Source organism: Drosophila santomea, chromosome 3R (genome assembly GCF_016746245.2).
Source record: "Drosophila santomea strain STO CAGO 1482 chromosome 3R, Prin_Dsan_1.1, whole genome shotgun sequence".
Lineage (NCBI taxonomy): Eukaryota > Metazoa > Arthropoda > Insecta > Diptera > Drosophilidae > Drosophila > Drosophila santomea.
In genome coordinates, this window is record NC_053019.2 from 5,110,825 (window position 1) to 5,131,827 (window position 21,003).

General features: G+C 42.3%; 1 protein-coding gene across 4 annotated transcripts in view; it reads right to left on the reverse strand.

Annotated features, from left to right (window-relative positions):
* The window catches only part of LOC120451268, a 73,168-nt gene that overhangs the window by 32,593 nt on the left and 19,572 nt on the right, over positions 1-21,003 (reverse strand). For all 4 annotated transcript variants that reach the window (XM_044006284.1, XM_039634802.2, XM_039634801.2 and 1 more), the window contains exon 3: positions 1,166-1,288. In XM_044006284.1, coding sequence (XP_043862219.1) covers positions 1,166-1,288 — 123 coding nt within the window. The remainder of the gene's footprint in view (positions 1-1,165; positions 1,289-21,003) is intronic.

The window sequence follows — 21,003 nt, forward strand, 5'->3', positions numbered from 1 at the left end:
AAGAAATTTATTTCCATTGTTGTTGCTGCTGCGGTGGGATGGGTAGCAGCTAAAGCAGAGTCTAAAACAAATTACTGAATAATTTATAAATTAACTTTTTCTGCGGCGCGCTCATTCGTTCGTCGCCGGCCTTTGTTTGAGCGGCAGAGTGTATAGGTGGAAGGTGCACGAATGGGTGGCCAGTGGGCGGGTGCTCGGCTTGACAGGTGGGTCAGTGGGTTTTCAGTGGGTGGGGATGAGGTGGGCGCTCGGGTAAGAAGAACGCCCTCAGCCACGAGTTTCTTTTTTATTTTGCACCCTCAGGTCATGTGCGCTTACCGCACGCACACACACATTCACTCTTTTAGAGGAAAACAAACAGAACAGAACATTAAAAGTCAAATGTTAAATAAGAAATACCCACTAGTTTGAGTTAAAGTGATATTTAAAGCGTAATCATTCGAATAGCATTTTAACTATTCATATACAATGAGGCCTACTTACGATATGGAAGCCTACATAAATATGTGATTTCTATAAAAGTGCTTTAAATATCCTAGAATACAGTCAAAATATATACCCAATATAATTAAGAAACATATTTATATAAGATATACGATACACATTATGTGCCTCGAAATATTACTCATACGCCCTGTGCACTCGGGTGCAATGCACCCCATCTCCTCTTTTCTACAGGGTACTGCAGAAAGAGGCCATCAACTCGACTCCACGGCGTTGAAACTCTCGGGGGCATTTGAATATTCAAATGCCATTCGCTGGCGTTTCGTGGCCGATCTCCTTCGCGGTCTCTGTTGCGCTTTAAGTGTACACTTTATTTACTGTGTTATTGCACGCGCGCCTGCTCACGAAACCCTCAAAAATTGCTGAAATAATTACACAGTTGTCGAAGCAGCCACAACAACACACTGTAAGCCCCCAAGCAAATAAGAACGATGAAAGAATATAATATATTCAACCGACTCGCTCTGACAGCGGAAATTAATTCTCAAATGACCAAAACTTGTGCATAATCAGCGTTGAACGCCGCAGGTTGAAGCTCGAGAGCTCCGCAAACACTTGACACAAAAACGCATAGATTTTGTGTAAACATTTCATCAGGGCGCGGTAAAATTATCGATTTGATTTCAATATGTTTGACTGGATGACTGGTTTGTTTATTTACCTGGAATGGGCCCACAGACGCGCGGTATAATTTCCAAAATGGCCGAACATGAGGGATCCTCGAAGCACAGCTGACGTGCCAGGATACAATTCAGAATGGCCACAACGCCCTTAATGGTGGAACCTGCAATTACAAATAAGAGCATATAAAAATGACTTTCTATTACATTTAAGGGTATTCATTTAAAAGTTTACAATAAAGTGCATAGTTAGCTGAACAAGTCAATTTCACAATTGTGTCATACATAATAATACTAAATATAGATTTAACGTCAGTACGGTTCATCTTTCAAGTCCATTTTGAAACATAATATCCAAAATAAGTGTAATACCATCAGGCCTTGCGATATTTCTACGGTGGCCTAGAAAGATGGATGACATCCCTAAAAGGGGATTTAATGAACTTCCAGTATGGAAGAAATGAGATTTTTGACATGGTAAGCTGATGTAACAGTCAATGATTTGATTAACAGGTAGGTTATACAAAACGCATTTTTCTTCGCAGCGGGCAAGGCAACATTGTGGTCTCCATACTAATTGAATTCAATACATTTTTGGCGTACGAGTCCCACTAGGGAATTCACCCGCAGAATGTTTAATAACCGAATTCCAACCAAAAACCGCAGCAGCAGCAGCAGCAACTTGCAACACGCAACAAGCAGCAGCAAGTCTCGTGTGGTAACAACATTAAGTTAAATTTAATTAAATCCCGGACTCGGTTCTTCGCCATCCTTTTACGAAGTATTTCGATACGTATATTTTTATGTCGTACAATTGTATGCAAATGCAATGTGTAAAGTCGCTCAAATATTTTGGTTCCGTCGTATTTGTCTTTTTGCGCGTAATTACAAATTGCTCATAAATATTTATGCCGGCGTTTTAATTATGTTAATTCACTGTTTAAAGCATTTACAATGATTTTCATTGAAAAATCCAACACAAATGAGGTGCTGGGTGGCAAAAAATCGCAATTATGTTTATATGCAGCTCTTAGTTTTTATCATAATTTTATGTTCTGCAAGAGAGAGATAGAAAGATACGGGTGGAGTGGGAAGAACAGACCGTTTATAAAACATTCATTTCAATTTCATTTCATTACGTAAAATAAACCAAGTCATCCGGACAGCAGCGACTGGGAACACGGGCTGCTGTCTATCTAAGCAGTCGGCTTTATGGCCACTGCCTACCGGTCATGGTCCTTCCGCCAGCTGCTCCTACAGCTCCTCCAGTTCCTCCAGCTCCACTTGCTCCTCCTGCTCCTCACCCTGCTTCTGTAAACCCTCTTCATCCGCCGGATGCCCCGTAAAAGTTGTAGTTCGCTGCTGCTTCTGAATTTTTCCTTTTTCACCCCTGAACCACCACCACCCCCTCGCTCATTAACGAAATGACCGTTTGCATATTGCACGTCGGGTTGGAGAGGAAAAGAGCAGGCGGAGGAGGTAGATTCCGGAGCGGGAATAACAAAAGAAGTGCCTTCAAAAATTCACGAATTGCATGTGGACGCAGCTGAACTTACTCCGCGGAGGAGCAACTGCGACTGCAGGAAGTGGCCTACTGCCCAAAACCGAGACGTAACCAGAGTGGTGGCTACAGTTGCATGGCCGCAGAAGTTTCCCGGACTGCCAGTCGAACTGTTTGCGGAAATACTGTTTGCGGAATAAACAAAAGTCAGTGGGGAATCCAGCGGACAAAATAGCAAGTTTGGCTGGACTTTAAAGTGTTTTATGGTTATTGGGTGCCTAGAATTGCATTGAGGTATGCAGCGCGCGTCTGGCTCGATGACAGCCGAGATATTAGCAAGGACTTTGGTGGTCGGCGGATGGGGATCTTATGGCCGCAAATTGCCAACAGACCCCGAGGACACCCGCTCAATCCCCGGCGACCCATTTGGAATCACTTAAAACACACAAATCAAGCAAAAGTTGAAAACACAATAACAATTGTTTTGGGACACACCATAAATTTGCATGCCAAGAAGAATAATGCTCCCAGCCACATAGAAAAAAGCGAAATAGGCACATAAATATGCGACCGACCGGCGTTCCCCATCCCGTTCCTGTTCCTGTTCTCCTGTCCCACCTTCAAGCCTAGCTACTGCTCCTGCTACTGCTCCTCCTCCACAGCCACATCTACATCCAAAACTCCGACGACGACAACCAGAACAATTCGTTTGTGTCACAATCAGATTCGGCACAGGCACAAAAATGTTCGCTTTTCGCGTTTCGCGCTCGCCATGTTTCATGAATTATTTCCCCGAACCCCAAAAAGTTTTCGACCGAAAACTTTGACTGCAGAAAGAGGCCAGAAAAAAATCTGGCAAGGCAGGCAAGACATTGACTGGGAACTGGGAACTGGGAATTGTCCAGTGTTGCAGGCCAACTCCCAATGCTGCTCAGCGCTGCACTGGAGAACTGGAGCTTCAAATGGGGCAAAAATTGCATTGTATCCTAGTTGCTGATACCTAGTATCTTATAATTAATAATATTCACGGCGTGATCAAAGTTTTTGTGATAAAACTTAATGGTTTGCATGCCTAAACTGTAGTGAAAGTTATGAGGAAAAATAGGGAGAAGTGAGTTGTTTTTAAAATTCCGTGTTATTCAGTCAAATGTGATGCTGAATGCGTTCCCCACAGCATTTTACATTCTTAAGGTTTCTTTAAATATTATTTATTTTTGGTTATAGTTGAATAATAAATAAGTGTCATGGCAATTTTCTCAGTGCGCCTTGTTTGCGTTGATTCGTGCGGCGAACATTTCGATTACCATTTTCCCTGGTGGCGCGTTGCAAGAGGGGTGAAGGATGTGAGTGGAGGATTCCTCCAGTGTTTCGCATTTTCTGCTACTTCGCAGGAGTGCTGCCCTTTGCCCTCTGCCTTCTTGGCCCTCTGCCTCTACCCTCTACCCCCTGCCCCACGCCCACTGCCCCAGCCATGCAGCCGCTGCTGCTGCTTAAATTTCAATTGTGTGCCGGGGGCGCCGGCCCGACGCTGGAGCACTCTGGTGCAGGCTTTAATAAATTATGGCCCACGTTGGGGGTGGCGTTCGAGAGGTATTGTTGGTGTTGGTGTTGGTGTTGATGTTGCCACTGCCGCTGCTGCATGCTACTTGGAAAAAGTTAATACAACAAATGCGCTACAACCCAAACTACCCAACTACCGGAGCAACCCGCGGGCAACAACAATTGCAATAACAATGACCGCATTACGAGGCCGCGAATCGTTGCTCGAAAAGCCAAGTCGGTGGCAGTGGCAACATCAACAACATGGCCGAGAAATGGCAGCTTTACAACTTCCGGCAAACAAGGACTACGGCCAGGACAAAGGTTCCGAAGGGTCCGCCACTGTAATATGTTCGCTGTGGCTGCCGCGTTTTTATGTTCGCGCTCTCCGCCCGGAGACCAGAAAGCCAGGAGGCCATCCTTATGTCATTCGGGATTATTTTGTGGGTTAAAACTAATTTTCGGTCATGAAGTGGATTTCGCAGTGTGCATGTTGCCGACATTCGCCGGCCCATAAATATGCAGCACTGCCAACTACACGGAGCTCCGACCATTTGCATGGGTCGGCGTACAAAACATTGATTTCCCGACTCCAACTGGATCAAAGTAGCGACTTAAAGCCGGCCTGGATTATCCGTAATAATACTCTTCCGGGCGGAGCCGTTAGGGCAAATGTCAACAATTGAAAGTGCGTGACCGAATTATTTCATTTCATTTTATTTAATTTATGGCCCAGGGTCGAGGGGAAGTCTTGCCGCCTCGCCCACTGGCATTTAAATTTAACTGCAGTCGGACAATGCGAACAGAGCTCACTCGGTAAAAACAACATTACCAACAGGACACTGGCAACGCAACAGCAACAGCAACATAAAATGTAGCCTGCTGCCATTTTCATGGGCAACCATCCGAATTGGGTGTTGAAACTGGGCTTGCCTTAACCAAAACAAGAAAAACAAGAGCCCACAGAGAAAAACATGACGCGAGATTCGGGGACGACTAAAAATTACCCAGTAATTGGAGTCTTTTAAATCTATGCAAGCTTTAGTTACGCGGTAGCTAAGCTTATTTCGGAATTCAAGAAATCTTTTATGCTGAACAAGTTCAACGTTAGATTCCACTGATTCAGGACTTATACCACTGGAAACTTAAACAAGATCAGATCATTATAAAGTGAAAACGTTAAACCTTTTTATTAATTAAATAAAATGAATTAAACAGATTACACTTTATTTATTGAATTTATTAATATTATATGATTGCTAATATTATTATTGGACATTTCTTTGAATGTCGAGTAAACCATTTACCCCAAATAAAATATACCCCGAAACTGCTAAAAGCGGGTGTAAAAATCTGTCGGTCGAGGGGCGGGGTCTGAATAACGAGAATGCTGCTGGGGATTATGGTCAATTATGTGTAAATACAATTATTGTTATTGTTGGTGCTGTTGCTGTATCACGCTGTTGTTATTGTTGGGGCTGGTTGGTAATGGCGTTGTAGTTGTAGGTGTAGTTGTTATTACCATTGCCATTGTCATTGATGTTTTTCCATAATTGTAGTTACCGCTGTGCGATACATAAAATTTGTTATTTTCGCAGGACGCCGGCTGATGATCGATTCATTAAAACACGACAGCTTTAAACACCATCTAGTGACCTCCTTCGCCTCGCAACTGTCGCCTTCTGTTGTTATTGTCCTTGTTTGGTTGCTTGGCACGTTTTCCGTGATTTAAGTACATTTCCAGCAAAAACGAGTGAAATCAGGAAACAATAAAAGAGTGTAAGTACCAGTAAGGAAACATTTGCAGAGACGCTGCAGCAAATGCCTCGGTATCACTGGGTGGTCTTTTCCATTCCGGCTTAGTCACGTCACCAGTGCAGGTCTTGCCAAGATTGGGATTCGAAAGGGGTTACATGGGACTTTCCGGCTTCAAGTGTTCAATTTTTATTTATTTATGTAAAGTCGAATATGCCAAGAATTGGAAATATTGTACTTCCTGGGAAGGAAAATCGGACTAAATTGACTACGTGTAAATAATGTTCTGCGCAAAATGCGTGTCCTAAATAATTACATTAAAGTTTTCAAGCTAAGTATGTGAAAAGGGTAGATACACTAGAATAATAGGTAAGATTCGAAGCGAAGATTTTTAAATTCCAAAACAGTTACTAAGTCAATAAAGGGAATACTGTTATCTTACTAAATAAAATTATTCAAACCAATCGCATAAGTCCCGGGGGAAACCTATTAGTAAACATTGTAAACTTGTTAACTTTGACACTCAAGTGGCTCCCTTTGAAATTTATTCCACTCGTTAAACGTTATTCAGCTGCCGGCATTATCAGGAAAACCAAAACCAAATAAACACATCAATAAACAGAGTTGACAAAGATTTGATTGCATTATTATAAAACAATTTGCATTCGATAAAAGTCAAAAGCAGCGGCAGGCAAAGTCATAAAAGTCGCGCAATGAAAATTGGAGCGCCATCCCTCACAAATAAAAAAGGAAAATGGAAAAAGCTGCTGAATCAGGAGCGAAGCCAAAGTCACTTTTGTTGCTGTTGAAATGAGGAGGAAAAGAAATATGCAAAATGCGCATAAATCTAAAGGCTCGACACGGGACGGAAATCACGACGGAGACGGGCTCCGGATGAGTTCCCATCTGCCTCTAACTTGGACTGCGAGAAAAGTCGCTACTTAACTCTCCAAAATATATTGACATTATACATATACTTCACCAAACTGATTCAAAACGTTAGTTGAGCTGTAATAATACTTTATTCAAATCAGAAAAAATTAAGAATTCGTATTTGGTTATTTGCTCAAATGTTTCGTTTGGGAAACCATAATATTTCATTTAGGTATTTCATTAAGTATATTTCATATTAAGTATTCTCCACGTTAGTGGCGAATTAGAGCATGAGCGCCACCTAGCGGAGTTACATTACTTGATTATTTTGATGGGTTGATAATAAGCAAATCCAAGTTCCACATACTTTAAATCTTTGTAGGCTCTTTGCTTCCTGTACAATTTTCCCTAAAACGTTGTGCATTTTTTTGAGTGCTCCCCTCATCTGTGGGAAATCGAATCCGGAATGGCAGTGCGCCCTCGTTCGCGCATGCAGAATAAATGATTTTCTATTTGTTAAGTCAAAGTGAAATTGTCTAAGGGCGGAGTGCCTGTGCGTGAGCCTTGTGTGTGTTGACATTCTTTGAGCCGCCATCACTCACTGGCTTAGAGGGGTTCAAAAGGAGAGCGGAGCAGGCTCACACGCGGCAAAGACAACATTTTCAGCATTTACATTTCATTTTTTGCCGTTCGTCAAATGTTTTGGCCGCCTTGCCTTCTCATTTACAAGGGATTTCACCGCCCGGCAGCTGGGAAGGAGGTCAAAGGGCGGCGCATATGTCAAGTGTTGCGCTCAGGTCGAAAGTGGGTGGTGTTCGTTTTCCCTTCCCATTTTACCATTTTCCCCTTTTCGCCGACTGTGAACTGCAGCACTTTCTGTGGGTCTTTGGGCCAGCATCTCTGGGCCATGTTAAAAAAGGAATATATATAAATTTTTATTTTTATCTTCCTGTTCTCTTGCCCTGTTTTTTCGCTCTCACTTTTGTCCCGTTTGTGTGCTTTTTCGGAAAACCTTGTCCGTCTGCTGCATTATCCTTTTCCCTTTTTACGTGTGTTCCATTGTTTTAAATTATTTATGCCGGCGTAAAATATTCAAAGCTTTGCCAAATGCAGAAGAGAGATGGCGCAAGAGCGGGATGGCACGAGAGTGACGCGAAATTCGAACGCACAATAAAAAAAAGAAGGCTGCTGGGCGGACCAAGTCCAAGTTATTATTCATAACACAGCAGCATCAAAGTGTAAAGGAGTCTGCGACAATTCCCACTGCCATTTTCCGTCTCCCACCTCCTACCACCCACCACAATCTCCTGCTGCAAACCTTCACGTTTAAATAAATTATTTACGACCTTCAGGAGGCGCGGGGAGGGGGGATGGTGTAATGTTATTCTGACAATAATGCCTGGAACCATCTAATTTCTTTGTTTGCCATTTCGATTTCACTTTGTCGTCCAGCTGACAAAAAAGGATTCTTAGAGGCGGTGATTTCACAGTGTTTCTTGTGTTTTCTTTCCGCGACTTCCAAAATGATATTTTAATTAATTTAAGTGCTTCGCCTGGTTTATTTCCACCGGGCCAATTAGAACTTACGTCAGCGCGTTTATTGAATTCGCTCCGCCCTTATCAAACTGCCAGCCGACTTGACCTTGTGGAGGCCTTAAAGTGCTCAAAAGCGCTTAAATCACTTGCCCAGCCAGAGCGGTGTCCTAATGCTACTTAATATCAGTTCAAAAACAGGTCATCAGAGCGGGAAAGGGGAGGCCGTAAATTGAAAAATCCAACACCCCGGAAGTTCAGAAGCTGAAGTTGAAAAGTCGAGGTCGTTGCTGTATTAACTTAACAGTTTGTCATTTAACACCTTGCAATTGTTGCAGCCGCAGAGAACTCAAGTGTGCACTTCATGCACTACGAAAAAAATGGACTTAGTTTGAAGGTTCAAGGTAAAACCCAAATGCACAACGAATGAAGTATTGCCTGGCTTTTATTTTTGAAAATAGACTCAATACCTCGTTATTATTTTGTTGTATACTATTTCTAAAATGTTCATAGAAATGTATAAAGGAACTAGTTTCTCTGTGGCCAGGCCTTTGGCATTGGCTTAAGTGGCACTCGGTTTTGGGTTATCAACCCAGTTCATGCCGCCACAAGAAACCGGAAAAAGGCAAGTGTTGCTGGTGGCATTTCTCGTTTTCCCGGCTGCAGTCGAGAAGTGCGGGAAAACTCCAGCCACTGAAAGCACACCCACTCAAAGGTGAAAAGAAAAGGTGTTGAGCAACTTAAAGCGAAGATTTCCACATTGGCCGCACACAGAAATATTGTCGCGCATTTGTTCACAGCTTACAGAAACCTTTTTCTTAACGCGCTCCGCAATTTTTTGCACGCTCCTTGGCCAACTTTGTTTTGCCGTGTTTTGTTCTCGTCGCGGCTCCACTTTTTCTTGCCAACTTCAATTTGAACCGAGCGGAGTGCACAATTTAAAGCATTTACGAGCACAATTTGTCTGCCGCCTGCTCAGACCGCAGTCAACTTCCAGTTGGATTCCAAACTTTTGGGTTTTTTTCAAATATATATGCACTATTTCTTTTGGTGAGAAAACTCCAAACAGGTTGGAAGTGTGGGCCAAATGCAGGTTGGCTGCCCGCAGCTGCCTGTCTGACATTTTTCTTGGCTTAAATCTGGCAGCTGCAGCGACTTTAGATGCTTTTTGCAGCTCATTGAATTTCGCACGCTTTTGTCCGCCAATGCCAATGCCATAAAAGTGAATGCAATTTTTCCTCTCGTTCTTCTCCACAATATATTGCACGATTTTTACAATGTATGTTTTTGTTTAAATAATTAAATTTTGGTCATAAGTCTTGGCTACATAAATGAATTGTACATAATAAGTACATATATGGACAGTTTTTCCCATAAGTTGTCACCATTTTCTTAGGCTAAGATCTAAGCCAGTATAACCAGTTATCCGGTAGACAAAGTAAATGAAAATCGCTGTAAATGTAAATAGATTTAATATTTTCAGCACAGTAATATTAAATACTTTTAAAGGCGGTAAAAATGATTTATAAATGAAAGATTCTTGAATAAACCGTTTCGTTTAGTGTAGTTTTCAGCTCTTATTTTCCGTTTCCTCACTGGCTTTCAACAACTTTGCAACAAACTAAACCTATTTGAGAGCATCATTGCAGCCTGCGGGTTTTATCTTCCGGAGAATGCGGAGTTGAAGCACGCATACTTCCATACCATACATACATGCACTTTTATCCCATGCCCCTTTGGTTATCACAAGTCTTTAGCATTTTCCATATTCGAAAGTCTTCTGTCGGCGTTTATTGTCAATACAAAAGTTTTATGCATTTGTGGAAAGTTCATTTTTTTGTGTCGAACTTGTGCGTTAAATTGTGTAAACGGATTTTCACAACAGATCCTGGAGGCTGAGAATGCGGGATCGCTGAAGGAGTCGAAAACGACTTTACAGAGACTTTCGAGTTGTTGGCCCACACACACAGACACTTGTGAACAAGTTAACAAAACGATTTCGCCGTTGGAAAACTTTTATTGTGCGAGTGGGCACACACACATCCAGGCAGACATTCAACCAGACATGCCACGCCCACTTCGAGCAGAGCATATGTATTATTCATGAGGCAGCACACACGCAATATGCCTGCCTTTGTCCCTGTCTGAGTTTCTGTTTCCGCCGCAGCGATAATCGCAGGTCAATTTCATAAACAAATAAGGCGGCATTATCTGGATTCCATTGAGAGTGCGATTCCAGCCCATTGCCGAGGGGCCGTAATGAAGCCATTCCATGCTGCCAGACAGACTAGGTGCTCAGTGGAGAGCCGGAGCTATCTTAATTATAGATCAATTCACTTGAAGGACACTGACACAAGTTACAGCTTACGTCGGAATAACGTATGCGCTGTAGATTGAAGATGATTCAATCCAATTTGACGTAATGAATAGTAAATAGTAAAGAAGCCGTAGGCCTCTTCAAACTCGTTAAATATGTTTATGTTTAAATGTATTTATTTGGACCAAGAAATCAAAATTATAGATATTTAGGATTATATAGGATTATAAATGATGAACACACTTTCCGTACGCAACACTATTACTTTAACCCGAACTGTACGAGTTGCACATAGGTGTTGGCCATTGTCTGCGTGTCGGGACTAATTTAGGCCTGAGTTGACACCATAATTTATAGCGATTTGCACGCCTGTCCAGCCCAATGACTTGGCTCAGAGCTGCACTGCTGGCCCGGGTGCCAGCCGCCTACAAAGGGAGTGAAAAATGCCAGGACTATTAATTGTAATTTTCAGTGAGGACTCGGCTCTGGTTAATTGGTGCAAATATGCCGCAGGGCCAAGTGGCGTGTAAGTGAATGGCAAATTAAATTTCTGCCAACGGGGTGAGTCTTTGTGGCTTGATATCTGCACCTCGGACTCGGACGGCATTTATCCATTTTATTGACGCTCTAATTAAAGTGTTGGGCTCATCAATATGCCCAGGGTGAATCTGCCATGGCATCCATGTATGTGTTCCTCTGTAAGTTGGCAAGGACACCACTGCCTGCTGGAGCTTTGGCAGCAGTTTTGTAGCCAAGTTTGCTGTTATGGCAAGTGGAGACAGACAACACACACGACACGGATACAAGGTGGGGCCGGATTAAGCTCCAAAGAAACACGAAACGGTTAGACACTTGGAAAAAAGGATTTGAGAAGGAAATTGCAGTTAAATATCAAAATGTGAAAGATATATTTTTAATTTTGTCGGGCAACCAAAAATATAAACTGAGATTTCTACCATAAAAAGATACTTTTAAATAAGTCAATGACTTTAGGAGAGAACCTTAAAATGTACCCCTCTTTTCAAAGAGACCTAATTTAGTACTTAAAGTAATTTAGTACTTAATTCAAATACAAGAAATTCAAGACTCGTATTAGAATGGAACTTAAACCAAATTCCGGGCAGTGCAGCATCAACTTACCGAACGGCAGCAACGACATTGGTATTTTGTGGCAGTAGCTGCGAGTAGTAACAGTTTTATCGCCAGCGACAACGTGTGGCAAAGGGAATGGCATGGGAAAAGTCGCAATAACAATGGCCGGGGTAAGTAACTGAAATTGCCTAGAAACAAAGAATGCTTTAGTCACTTCCCCCTTTCGGGCCTGCGGCTTTTGTTGCCAACGCTAGCCGCAGCTACAGCTACATTGTGGTGCAACGCAGAAGAACAAAAGATCGGGATTGGAAAAAAATGAAAATGAAAATGGCGACGTATGACGTATGACGGAAGGGGAATGCGAAATTCGCACAGTGCCAGCAACAAAGTTGATGACGTGCCGTGACGAGCGCGTTACTCATACGCAGCGTGAGCCCAGATGAGTTTCTAGCCAGGTCCTCTTGACATATTCCCGATGAGCTGCACCCACCTGGGGCTTATTTCCCTTTCATCTTTTTTCCGCTGGCTCTATAACTGCCTGAGCGGAATTGCCGGCCAATCCATATAAGGAATGAGCAGTGAGCAATCAGCTATTTCGCACCCAAACAGAATATCATAATTCCCTAATAGCCTGGGCGAAATGTGATATCTGGCATTCAATCACCGCAATGCCACAAAAGGTCAATTGCCGCAAAGTAAACAATTAAATGGGGGACAGCAGGGAAGCTTAGGACAGCAGTAGAGTGGGGCCAAACCGCAGGCTAGTCCATGTCTAAGCGAATGGCTTCCTTTGGAAATCCCCCATTGAGGCTGTTTACTGGCACGCGCCCTTGGGCGGAGCAATGAATTTTTGTCGTACTCAATAAAGGAGGCCGAGGAGGAAAGGCGACAAAAAGGGGGAGGCGGCTAAAATGGCAATAAAAACAGCAATTGATAAGCGAACCAGCAGCAGTCCCGCCAAATAAGCAAACAGGCAAACAAACACACCAGACATTGGCAAAATGAAGGGCGAGGCAGACAAACAATCAAACGATAAACGGATGCCAAAAAAGGAGAGAGTCGGGGCATGCACTTAAAGAAAATTATACCCATACTAAAATATAAAGCTGAGAACTAGTCAATACAAATCTATAAAATGACTGTTTATTTAAGCCAAAGAGAAGACAAAACTAACATTAGAACTTAAGTTTTTTTTACTAAGAATTTAATCTAAAATTTTAGTTGGTTATAAGTATATGCAACAATACATATTTAAGATTTAACAGAAATTATTCATACCAAATGCACATACAAAATCAATCAAAATCAGTTTATCATGTCTAAACACAATAACCTATACTTCAGTATGCTTAAGAGCTAGTTATTGTTCTACGTGCATAATGGCAAACCAAGCCATTGTATTTCAACCTCAATTTGGCAAATTCTATTACGATAATAAGAGTGCGGCAAAGGGGGTGGCCCAGTGGCCCACTGGCTCGGCAGGAGGTGGTGGAAAATAGCCGGAAAATGCTTGATGTGGCTGGCAGGGCAACAACACCAGCGGCAGGCAGTTAAAAGCAAAACAAAATGCCAACGGAAAACGGAAAACGGAGGCTTTGGCAAGTGTATCGACAATGAGTGAGATCCAATTTCAGTTCGATTCTTATCCAATTTCTGGGCAAATAAGTGAAAATGTTTTCATTTTCATGCCTTTGAGCAATGGATTTGGAAGGGTCTGTGTTCTTTGAGTGTGTCAATAATTTGTCCCGAGCTCTTTGTCGGCATGGCTGATGTGTGAGTAAGAGCCAAGTGGGAATGGGATTAGATATGAGACAGTAAGTAAAGGATTTCCCCACCCTTAAAAAAGGTTCTTAGCACTTAAGAAGCTTTGCTCTGGTCTGACCACAAAGTTTTCCCATGTCACGTCAGCACGTCACGATTGATGTGACTAAAAGTTGCTTTAAATTATTTGACTTTCGGTAGCTCGTCGAACATCCTTGATTTTAAGCCCGATTAGAAGCATTAAAGCTCAGCTTATCCGACCATGAAAGAAAGTTAGGGAGGGCTGGGAGGAGAAAGCATAAAATGCAAATCTCAGATTTGGTTTGTTGAACATTTGCTTAACCACGAAAACAAAAGAGAATGCCCGAAGTGTCGCCCGCCATGTAATTTTCCCCCAGAAGGAAAATTATGAGCGGGAAAAGGGAAAACGGGGAAACGGGGAAACGGGAAAACGGGGAAACGGGGAAACGGGAAAACCGAGGCGGAAGGAAGGACTCCAAATGAAGACTACAGCACATGGCACGGGACTCAATCGCGGCTCTCAAAGCTGTCGAGCTGCCGAATATGCCACATTATGAGGCAAGGGCAACATATGCTCGACAACCGTCCGGAACATCTGCGTGGGGAAATGAGCTAGCGGAGGGATGCGGTGGGGGGATTTCCCCGTATCAGACACAGCAAATAAGGGAAAATTACGTTAAATAGAAAAGAAAAAGTTTTCCACTTTTTAACTTCGCCACTGAGCAGCGCGCGCGGTTGTTGAACATTTTACAAACAATTTAAGAGCCGCATTAAATTATTGTTACGCTCGCAGCTTAAACTTCAAGGCAGCAGCCAGTCGGACTGGGCTGTTTGCTACTTTTGGCCTTGTTTTTATGGCCACCCTCGCTCTTGGGGGGCGATAAGAGTGAAAAATGGTAAATTAAGCAAAGCAAAAGCCAAGGCGGCTTGTTATTATTGTTGTTCTTGCTGTTTTGCCAACGCGCGTCAGACTAAATTAGAGCAAAAACTTAATTTGCCTTCCTTTTTTTGGTTTGTGCTTTTGGGTTGAGCCAGAAAGCCGGCAAAACGGCACTGCCAGAAAGAAAAATCAAAGAGAAAAAGGCGCAAAATAACAATTATGTTTAAGGCAATTGTTTTGGTTTTTCCTTTCGGATTTCGTTTGGCCCGATTTTCTTGTTTTTTCGCTTGGTACAATTAGTGATGTTCTCCTTTTTTGTGCTGTTTGTTCTGGTCGTTTATAATTGAGAATGAAATAAGGTTAATTAGAGTAATGGCCACTTTGCCGCTTCGGCTCGAAATCTGGCCCAAAAGGGGGCGAGAAAAAGATGTTTCCATTTCGGCAAAGGCTGATTGACAACATTTGGTGAAAGGTCGCTGTAAATATTCATTTGGTTTTTGTGATTCGTTTTAAGTTAGCAAATATTTATTAGTACTTCACTTTATTATGAGGACTCTTCCTATTTAATAACTTCCTCTTACCCAGTTCCACAACACCCTTCAACCCGCTCCGATTGCCCGGCAAGCAAATTTAAGTAGTTAATTTATTTATGACCCCTACTCCGCACCAATAAAGGGTCGGGCAAAGTTTTGCGTGCCCAACTGTGATAGTAAACTTGTCGACAACTAAACCAACACGTGCTAGGAGCATCCGGCCATTTCCAATAGCTTTTCTTACCACACCAAGGGGCACGGGGATGGGGCACGGGGCATGGGGCACGGGGCATGGGGCATGGGGCATGTGGCATGGGCAGCATCTCGCACCACATCACACCACGTAGTTTGGCGAAAACACTTTTCAAATATTAAACACTTGAACCCATTTACTCTGTATGACCAGAAGCTGTCGGAGGCGCTCTTTGCTCCTTTATTAGCCCCCCTATAAAGCAAAACACAGCAGTGGTTAAGTAAATTGCACTGACAGCTCGCAAAATTTGCTCTTTTTGATGAGGTTACATTTCGATTTAGTAAGAAGCCAATCAAAAAGGGTGCCAATATGTATTGGGCCTTATTCTCAAAAACTAAGAAGTAAAACAATATAGGGTAAATCAAAAGGAGCTTATAAATTATTATGTCTTTAAAGGTATTTTTATGGAACATTTTGAATGGAAAATATTCATAACTATTACAAATACAAGCGCCCTTATAATTCTACCACTTCTATAGCGTAGGCCGGTATGTCCTGTATGAAGGTGTATGTTAAATGTCTTTTAATTGGTGTTAGTTCACGTTGTCTTCAGTATTGCCAGTTTGTTGTTGCCCATGTTGGCGATACTCCATAGGCTGGGGCATGAAAATGCTACCAAAACTTTGTGCCCATAAGTTTTCCCTCGTTTCGGTCTGGCTTTTTTCCTCCTTTTGGTTTTACATATGTAGCTACAAGAGCAAGAAGAGCGAGTGGGAAAACTAGAACTAGACAAGCTTTCGACCAGGCCGCAAAAGTTTTCATACAATAATAATCACTTTGTAAAAGTTCTGCCTTGGCCAAAACCATTGCAGTTAACGAATTTTCGGTGACGCCACTAACTGTAAGTCGCACAAACGTTCAAATCTGGTAAAAGCCAAATGCGGGCCAACAAACTTGTTCCTTATACGTCGGTTATCTCTTGGGCCAAACAAAAATTCGGCTTCATTGCGTGCGGGAGGGTAAGTGCGGAAGTGTGGGTAGTTGGCTAGGCCAATTAATAAGTCGCCGTGATTTTCACATACCCAAAAGAAAATGCTGTCAAATGATGACGTTTATTGTGTCATAGAGACGGCGATATTGTGGCATCTCGTGCCACACATAAATGGCCATATGAATGATTAAATCGCGCTCACTTTTTCCCCAACGAATTTTCGTTGATTTTGTTTGTGTTGTGCTTAATAAATTAAATTTTTTACTCCGCCTGTCGGTGGCTTTAAAAATTTATATGCGAATTTGATGTGCGAATTCAAATTAAATTTTTGCTGGTGTTGTTGCGTGTGCTGAAACAACATCACAACAGCACACTCACACACACATACGCGGGCAGACAAATGTGTACATATGTAATTTTTACTGCATGACTTTGCGACACACACAAAAAGAAAGCCAGCTATATATTTCATGCCAGACGGAAATTCGAAAAGCAGGCAACAAAAAGCGACTCCAAAAGGGTTGACGGGATGGAAGGGCCAACAAAAACAAGCACAAGCACACGCTGATGATGATGTGTAGGCCTCTATACTCGCAACAAAAAAGCACAAAAAGCCAAATATGCCCGTAAAAAAGCAGCATACACGCAATTTTGTTGTTGTTGTTGGTGATTCTGACGTTTCATTTTGAGCATTCTGCGTTTTTTGACCTTTTTCGTGAGTGTGCGAGTGCGAGTGCGAGTGTGAGTGTGGCACGGGCTCATTACCCATACACCTATGCATGTGGAGCCATTTGGCTACTCACCCCCAAAGCGCACTCAATCATAAATGAATGCACGCACAAACACGGACGAATCGTGTGAGTGGCATGTGACCGAACGGGTTAACATTCGTACAAAAGGAAGTTGTTACTTTGGCTTCCGGTTTAGCCAAATCGTTATTATTTATAAGCGCTCACGTACACGCCAAGAAAATGGCCATTTGTGCTCGATGCTCGCTGATGAAATTGTAGCCACATAAATCTGGTTTTTATTTCAAATAACTCTCATGGCTGTATTATTTGCATCAGGAAATACATTGCTAAGGATAAAACCACAGATCGATCTTTCAAATTATTTTATTTTATAATGTTTTGCAAAATGCAATTTGAATAAGCTGAAAAGAGAATTTATAAGTAGTCACAAATATATTTTATCTCTGTACGCCAGTCCATTTCCACCAGAATCGTTTCGTTTACAACCCCTCTCAAAACTCGGCTCCAACTTGGGTCACCAGATTAGAGGTCACCAGTGGGTTTTACCGAATGGCTGACTCATGGTCATAAGGGGGATCATTAATCAATTAGGCCAACTTCAGTCAGCTGCAAATAATCTGTGACCCTGTGTGCTGGTGCTTGTGTGTGTGTGTCAGCAGTTCTGCAACTTTGCTGCAACTTGATCTGGCCAAAAAGCCGGCCAACAGACCATTGGATGTGCTTTGGCCGGCTGCCCAAAATGCAATTGGCTTCATGCAAAATTCAGGAGCTTAATTTGTTTGTCCTTGCCGGCCATTTGTTGGCTTTGCATTTTGGGCATCGCCGGAGTTCGAGTTTCGGTTTGCCGTTTGCTGCTTGCAGTTTCAGTTGGCAGTTTGTAGTTTGCAGTTTGCCGTTGACATTTATTAGCTTGTAAACATAATGCGGAAGCTTTTATGAAGCTTACCGAAAGATTTTCCCGATTTTGCAGTCGCATAATTGGCGCAAAATCAACAGCAGCAGCAACGGAAAACCGACTCAATTATTTATATATAGTTATATTTCAATTTGCCCAATTGACAGGGAGATGGACAGTTTTAATGCTTAAATTGTTTAACTTGTGCAGTGCCATTAATTTATGCATATTTATAATGTGACCGCTTTTGATTTGGCTGCCTATTTTGCTCTGTCTATACGTAGCATTTTAATTAAATCATATAAATGTCAATAAATTCAGTCGGCTCTCAAAAGTATGCTTCAATTAACAGCGCGCCCGAAAGTGACCGCAGGAATTATAAATTATGCATTTTATATCCACAATAGTTGTTACACATCGCTACACATCGGGTACGGCTGTTGTTGCCGCATCTAATTGTGTGTGTCCAAACACACCCACACACACGCTCTAACCCGTGCTTAAACTGGTCGTGTAGGTGCACGCAATCGAGCAATTACAAATTAGCATATGTCAGACAAACAGGGACCAAAACAATGGGTTAAGTCCAAACAGGGAACAATTCCACGCACAAGTTCGATTCAGTGGGGATAGGAATAATTATCCTTGAATGGATATTGATACCCTCCCCTCCGTTGTATATTCAACAGTAAGCCTTCAAGACCATGCAATGTAATTCAAGAGATTCCCCTCGGGCGTATCACTGAGGAATTTAACTCAGATAAGATCATAAACTACTCGTAAAGCACGAATTCACCTAGCTAGGTTCAAAGAATTTTCGAAACTTTTTGCTTATGATTTTACCACCCAAGCCCCTCTCAATTCTTTCTTAACAACCATATTAAACCAGATCCTCCAAAGCTTCTGCTTCGACCAGTCACGTAGTCAAGCCATTTGAATGCCACCGTGAATTGAGATCCTGCACGGAATAAAAATAAATGCATAGAAGCTACCTAGATTATTTTCGGCCTGTCAACAAAATACATGCAAAATGTGAAAATGCCAAGAGAATAACAGGAAAAACTACCGCCGGAGCAGCAGCAGTCGCAGACAACAAAAAATCACGGAAAATGTTTTTCAATCTACAGAGACACGCGACAGTCGCCCAGGTCGCCCAGGGGGCGCAGGAAAAGCCATTGGAAAATGCAAAGCAGCTGCGGTGATTGTGCAGCGTTTACCAGCGACAACAGCACAACAAACACAACAAATACAGCCAACACAGCGACTAAGCTGCGCCCAACGGAAGCAGGCGAACAAGATGTCGGCTAAAATCATCGACTGGCAGTCGACGGAAATGGAGCTAGAGCCCGGCTAAAATGAGAAGCAATCGCGGAGTGCTGGGCCCGGGGAAAAGTAGGCAGCTATAGATGCTACAGAGGAAAATATGAAAATATAGGAAAATATCTTTTTGTGTGTTATTTATAAGCTAATATGAATCTCGAATGTCATATAAATTAAAAACCTGATCTTCATTCTTGAGTTTTAATTAAATGTATCCAAAACTGCATGACATCAAAACAGATACTGAGCATTAATCTAACCAAATTTAAATATAAAAAACGGTTTGTATGGAATTCTTAATTGATTTATGAAGCAATAATATTATCTAACCACACTTTGTTTTGAATGCGTGAAAATTTCTGCTTTTCATAGATTATTGTTGTTTATGTGCAATACTTAACTTTATTTAAATATGATGTCACTTACATTTATTTATTCAGAGTCTGTCCTTTAATATATTTTTAAAGGTTTTTTCTGATTGCAAGACTAAATAAAATCAAAGACACAGTTTGTTTTTCTCTGTGTAATGGAGTGCCCAGAAGAAACGCGTTCGGTGATTCCAGATTACCCGAGCTGAGAGCCAAACATCCAGCTGCCGGCCGCCAGTGAAAGTGTTTTCGCAGCAGCGAGGTGGAAAAGGCGTGAAATCCTGGTCTGTCCTCGGTTCGTTAGAGACCCGGGTGAAAAGCCACAATAGCAATGGCAACACCAATAGGAAAGGCAGCACCACCACCACCAGCACTAACACTCACACTAACACCTTTAGACACAACAAAGTGCTGGCTGCTTAAACGCATTGTGCTCGGCTGTAGCTGCTGCTTTTGTCATTAAACTCCTTGCAATTTGCACAAACACACACATGAAGCTGCAGCTCCAAGAGCAACACACACAGACAGATTACACACACCCACATATTCAACACCCAACGTATCACAGTCGCTTATATAAACTTGGCGCGCACGAAACACTTCCGCAGGCGAAAAGCTTTCCGCTTCCGGCTCGCAGTTTTGCTGCGATTGCTAATGCACTGAATAAAAAATGTGTCTGATAACATAGAAACATGTTCAGAATTGTTGAAACTATGATCACTTGTAGGCATTAATTAAATAAATAAAATAATGATTGAAGTCTAAGAAACAGTATTTTGTGGGACCGTTCAATGAGTATATGTTACATGATTGTTTATTAATAACGAACCCAGATATACTTTTATCTGACAGTTTATAATGATATGATATTTTTAGAAGGGAATATTAACGAACGTTTTAAAAAAGTTTTGTTCGAGCCTAGCCCCGCTTTCTCCCAGTGCTGAGCTGCTTCCTGTTGCAACTTTAAATAATAACAGTTAAGTAGCGTGTGTCGCGAGCATGTGAGTGGGCCGCCTCGATTTTTCTTCCCCTTATCGCCGCTGCCATCGACTGCGTGCACCTGAGCGGCAGGCCACCGCACCCGAGCTCCGTGGCAGGTCCTGCTCCTGTCAAAGTGTCATTTAGATCGTAATGCTTTGATATGGGCTGCGCTCGAACACATTACCAACTTCTAAGGTGGAGGGAGGAGGAGGAAGAACATCGATATTTGGGCTGAGCCGCCTGGTGTAAGCGTAAGCCACTTACCGAACTGATTGCCCGCCATTTGTTGGTGGCTTGTTTCGTTCGACGCTTTTCCAATTCATTATGGACAGTTTTCGTAAATGCCAGTACTAGCTGGCTCCTTTGGCAATTAATTGAAATCAATAAAGTCAGTTATGGCATATTGCGTATACGACGCGTGGCCCGTAATGATTCAGCTATTATTTGGAAAACAAAGCGTACTTCTGTGGGTACTTTATTAAACGGTGATTGCCGGAAAAATTCGGTTGGAAAAACGTTACATTCAGAACATCCGAAAACGTTTCGGTAAAGGGATTCACTTTAAGTTCAGGAT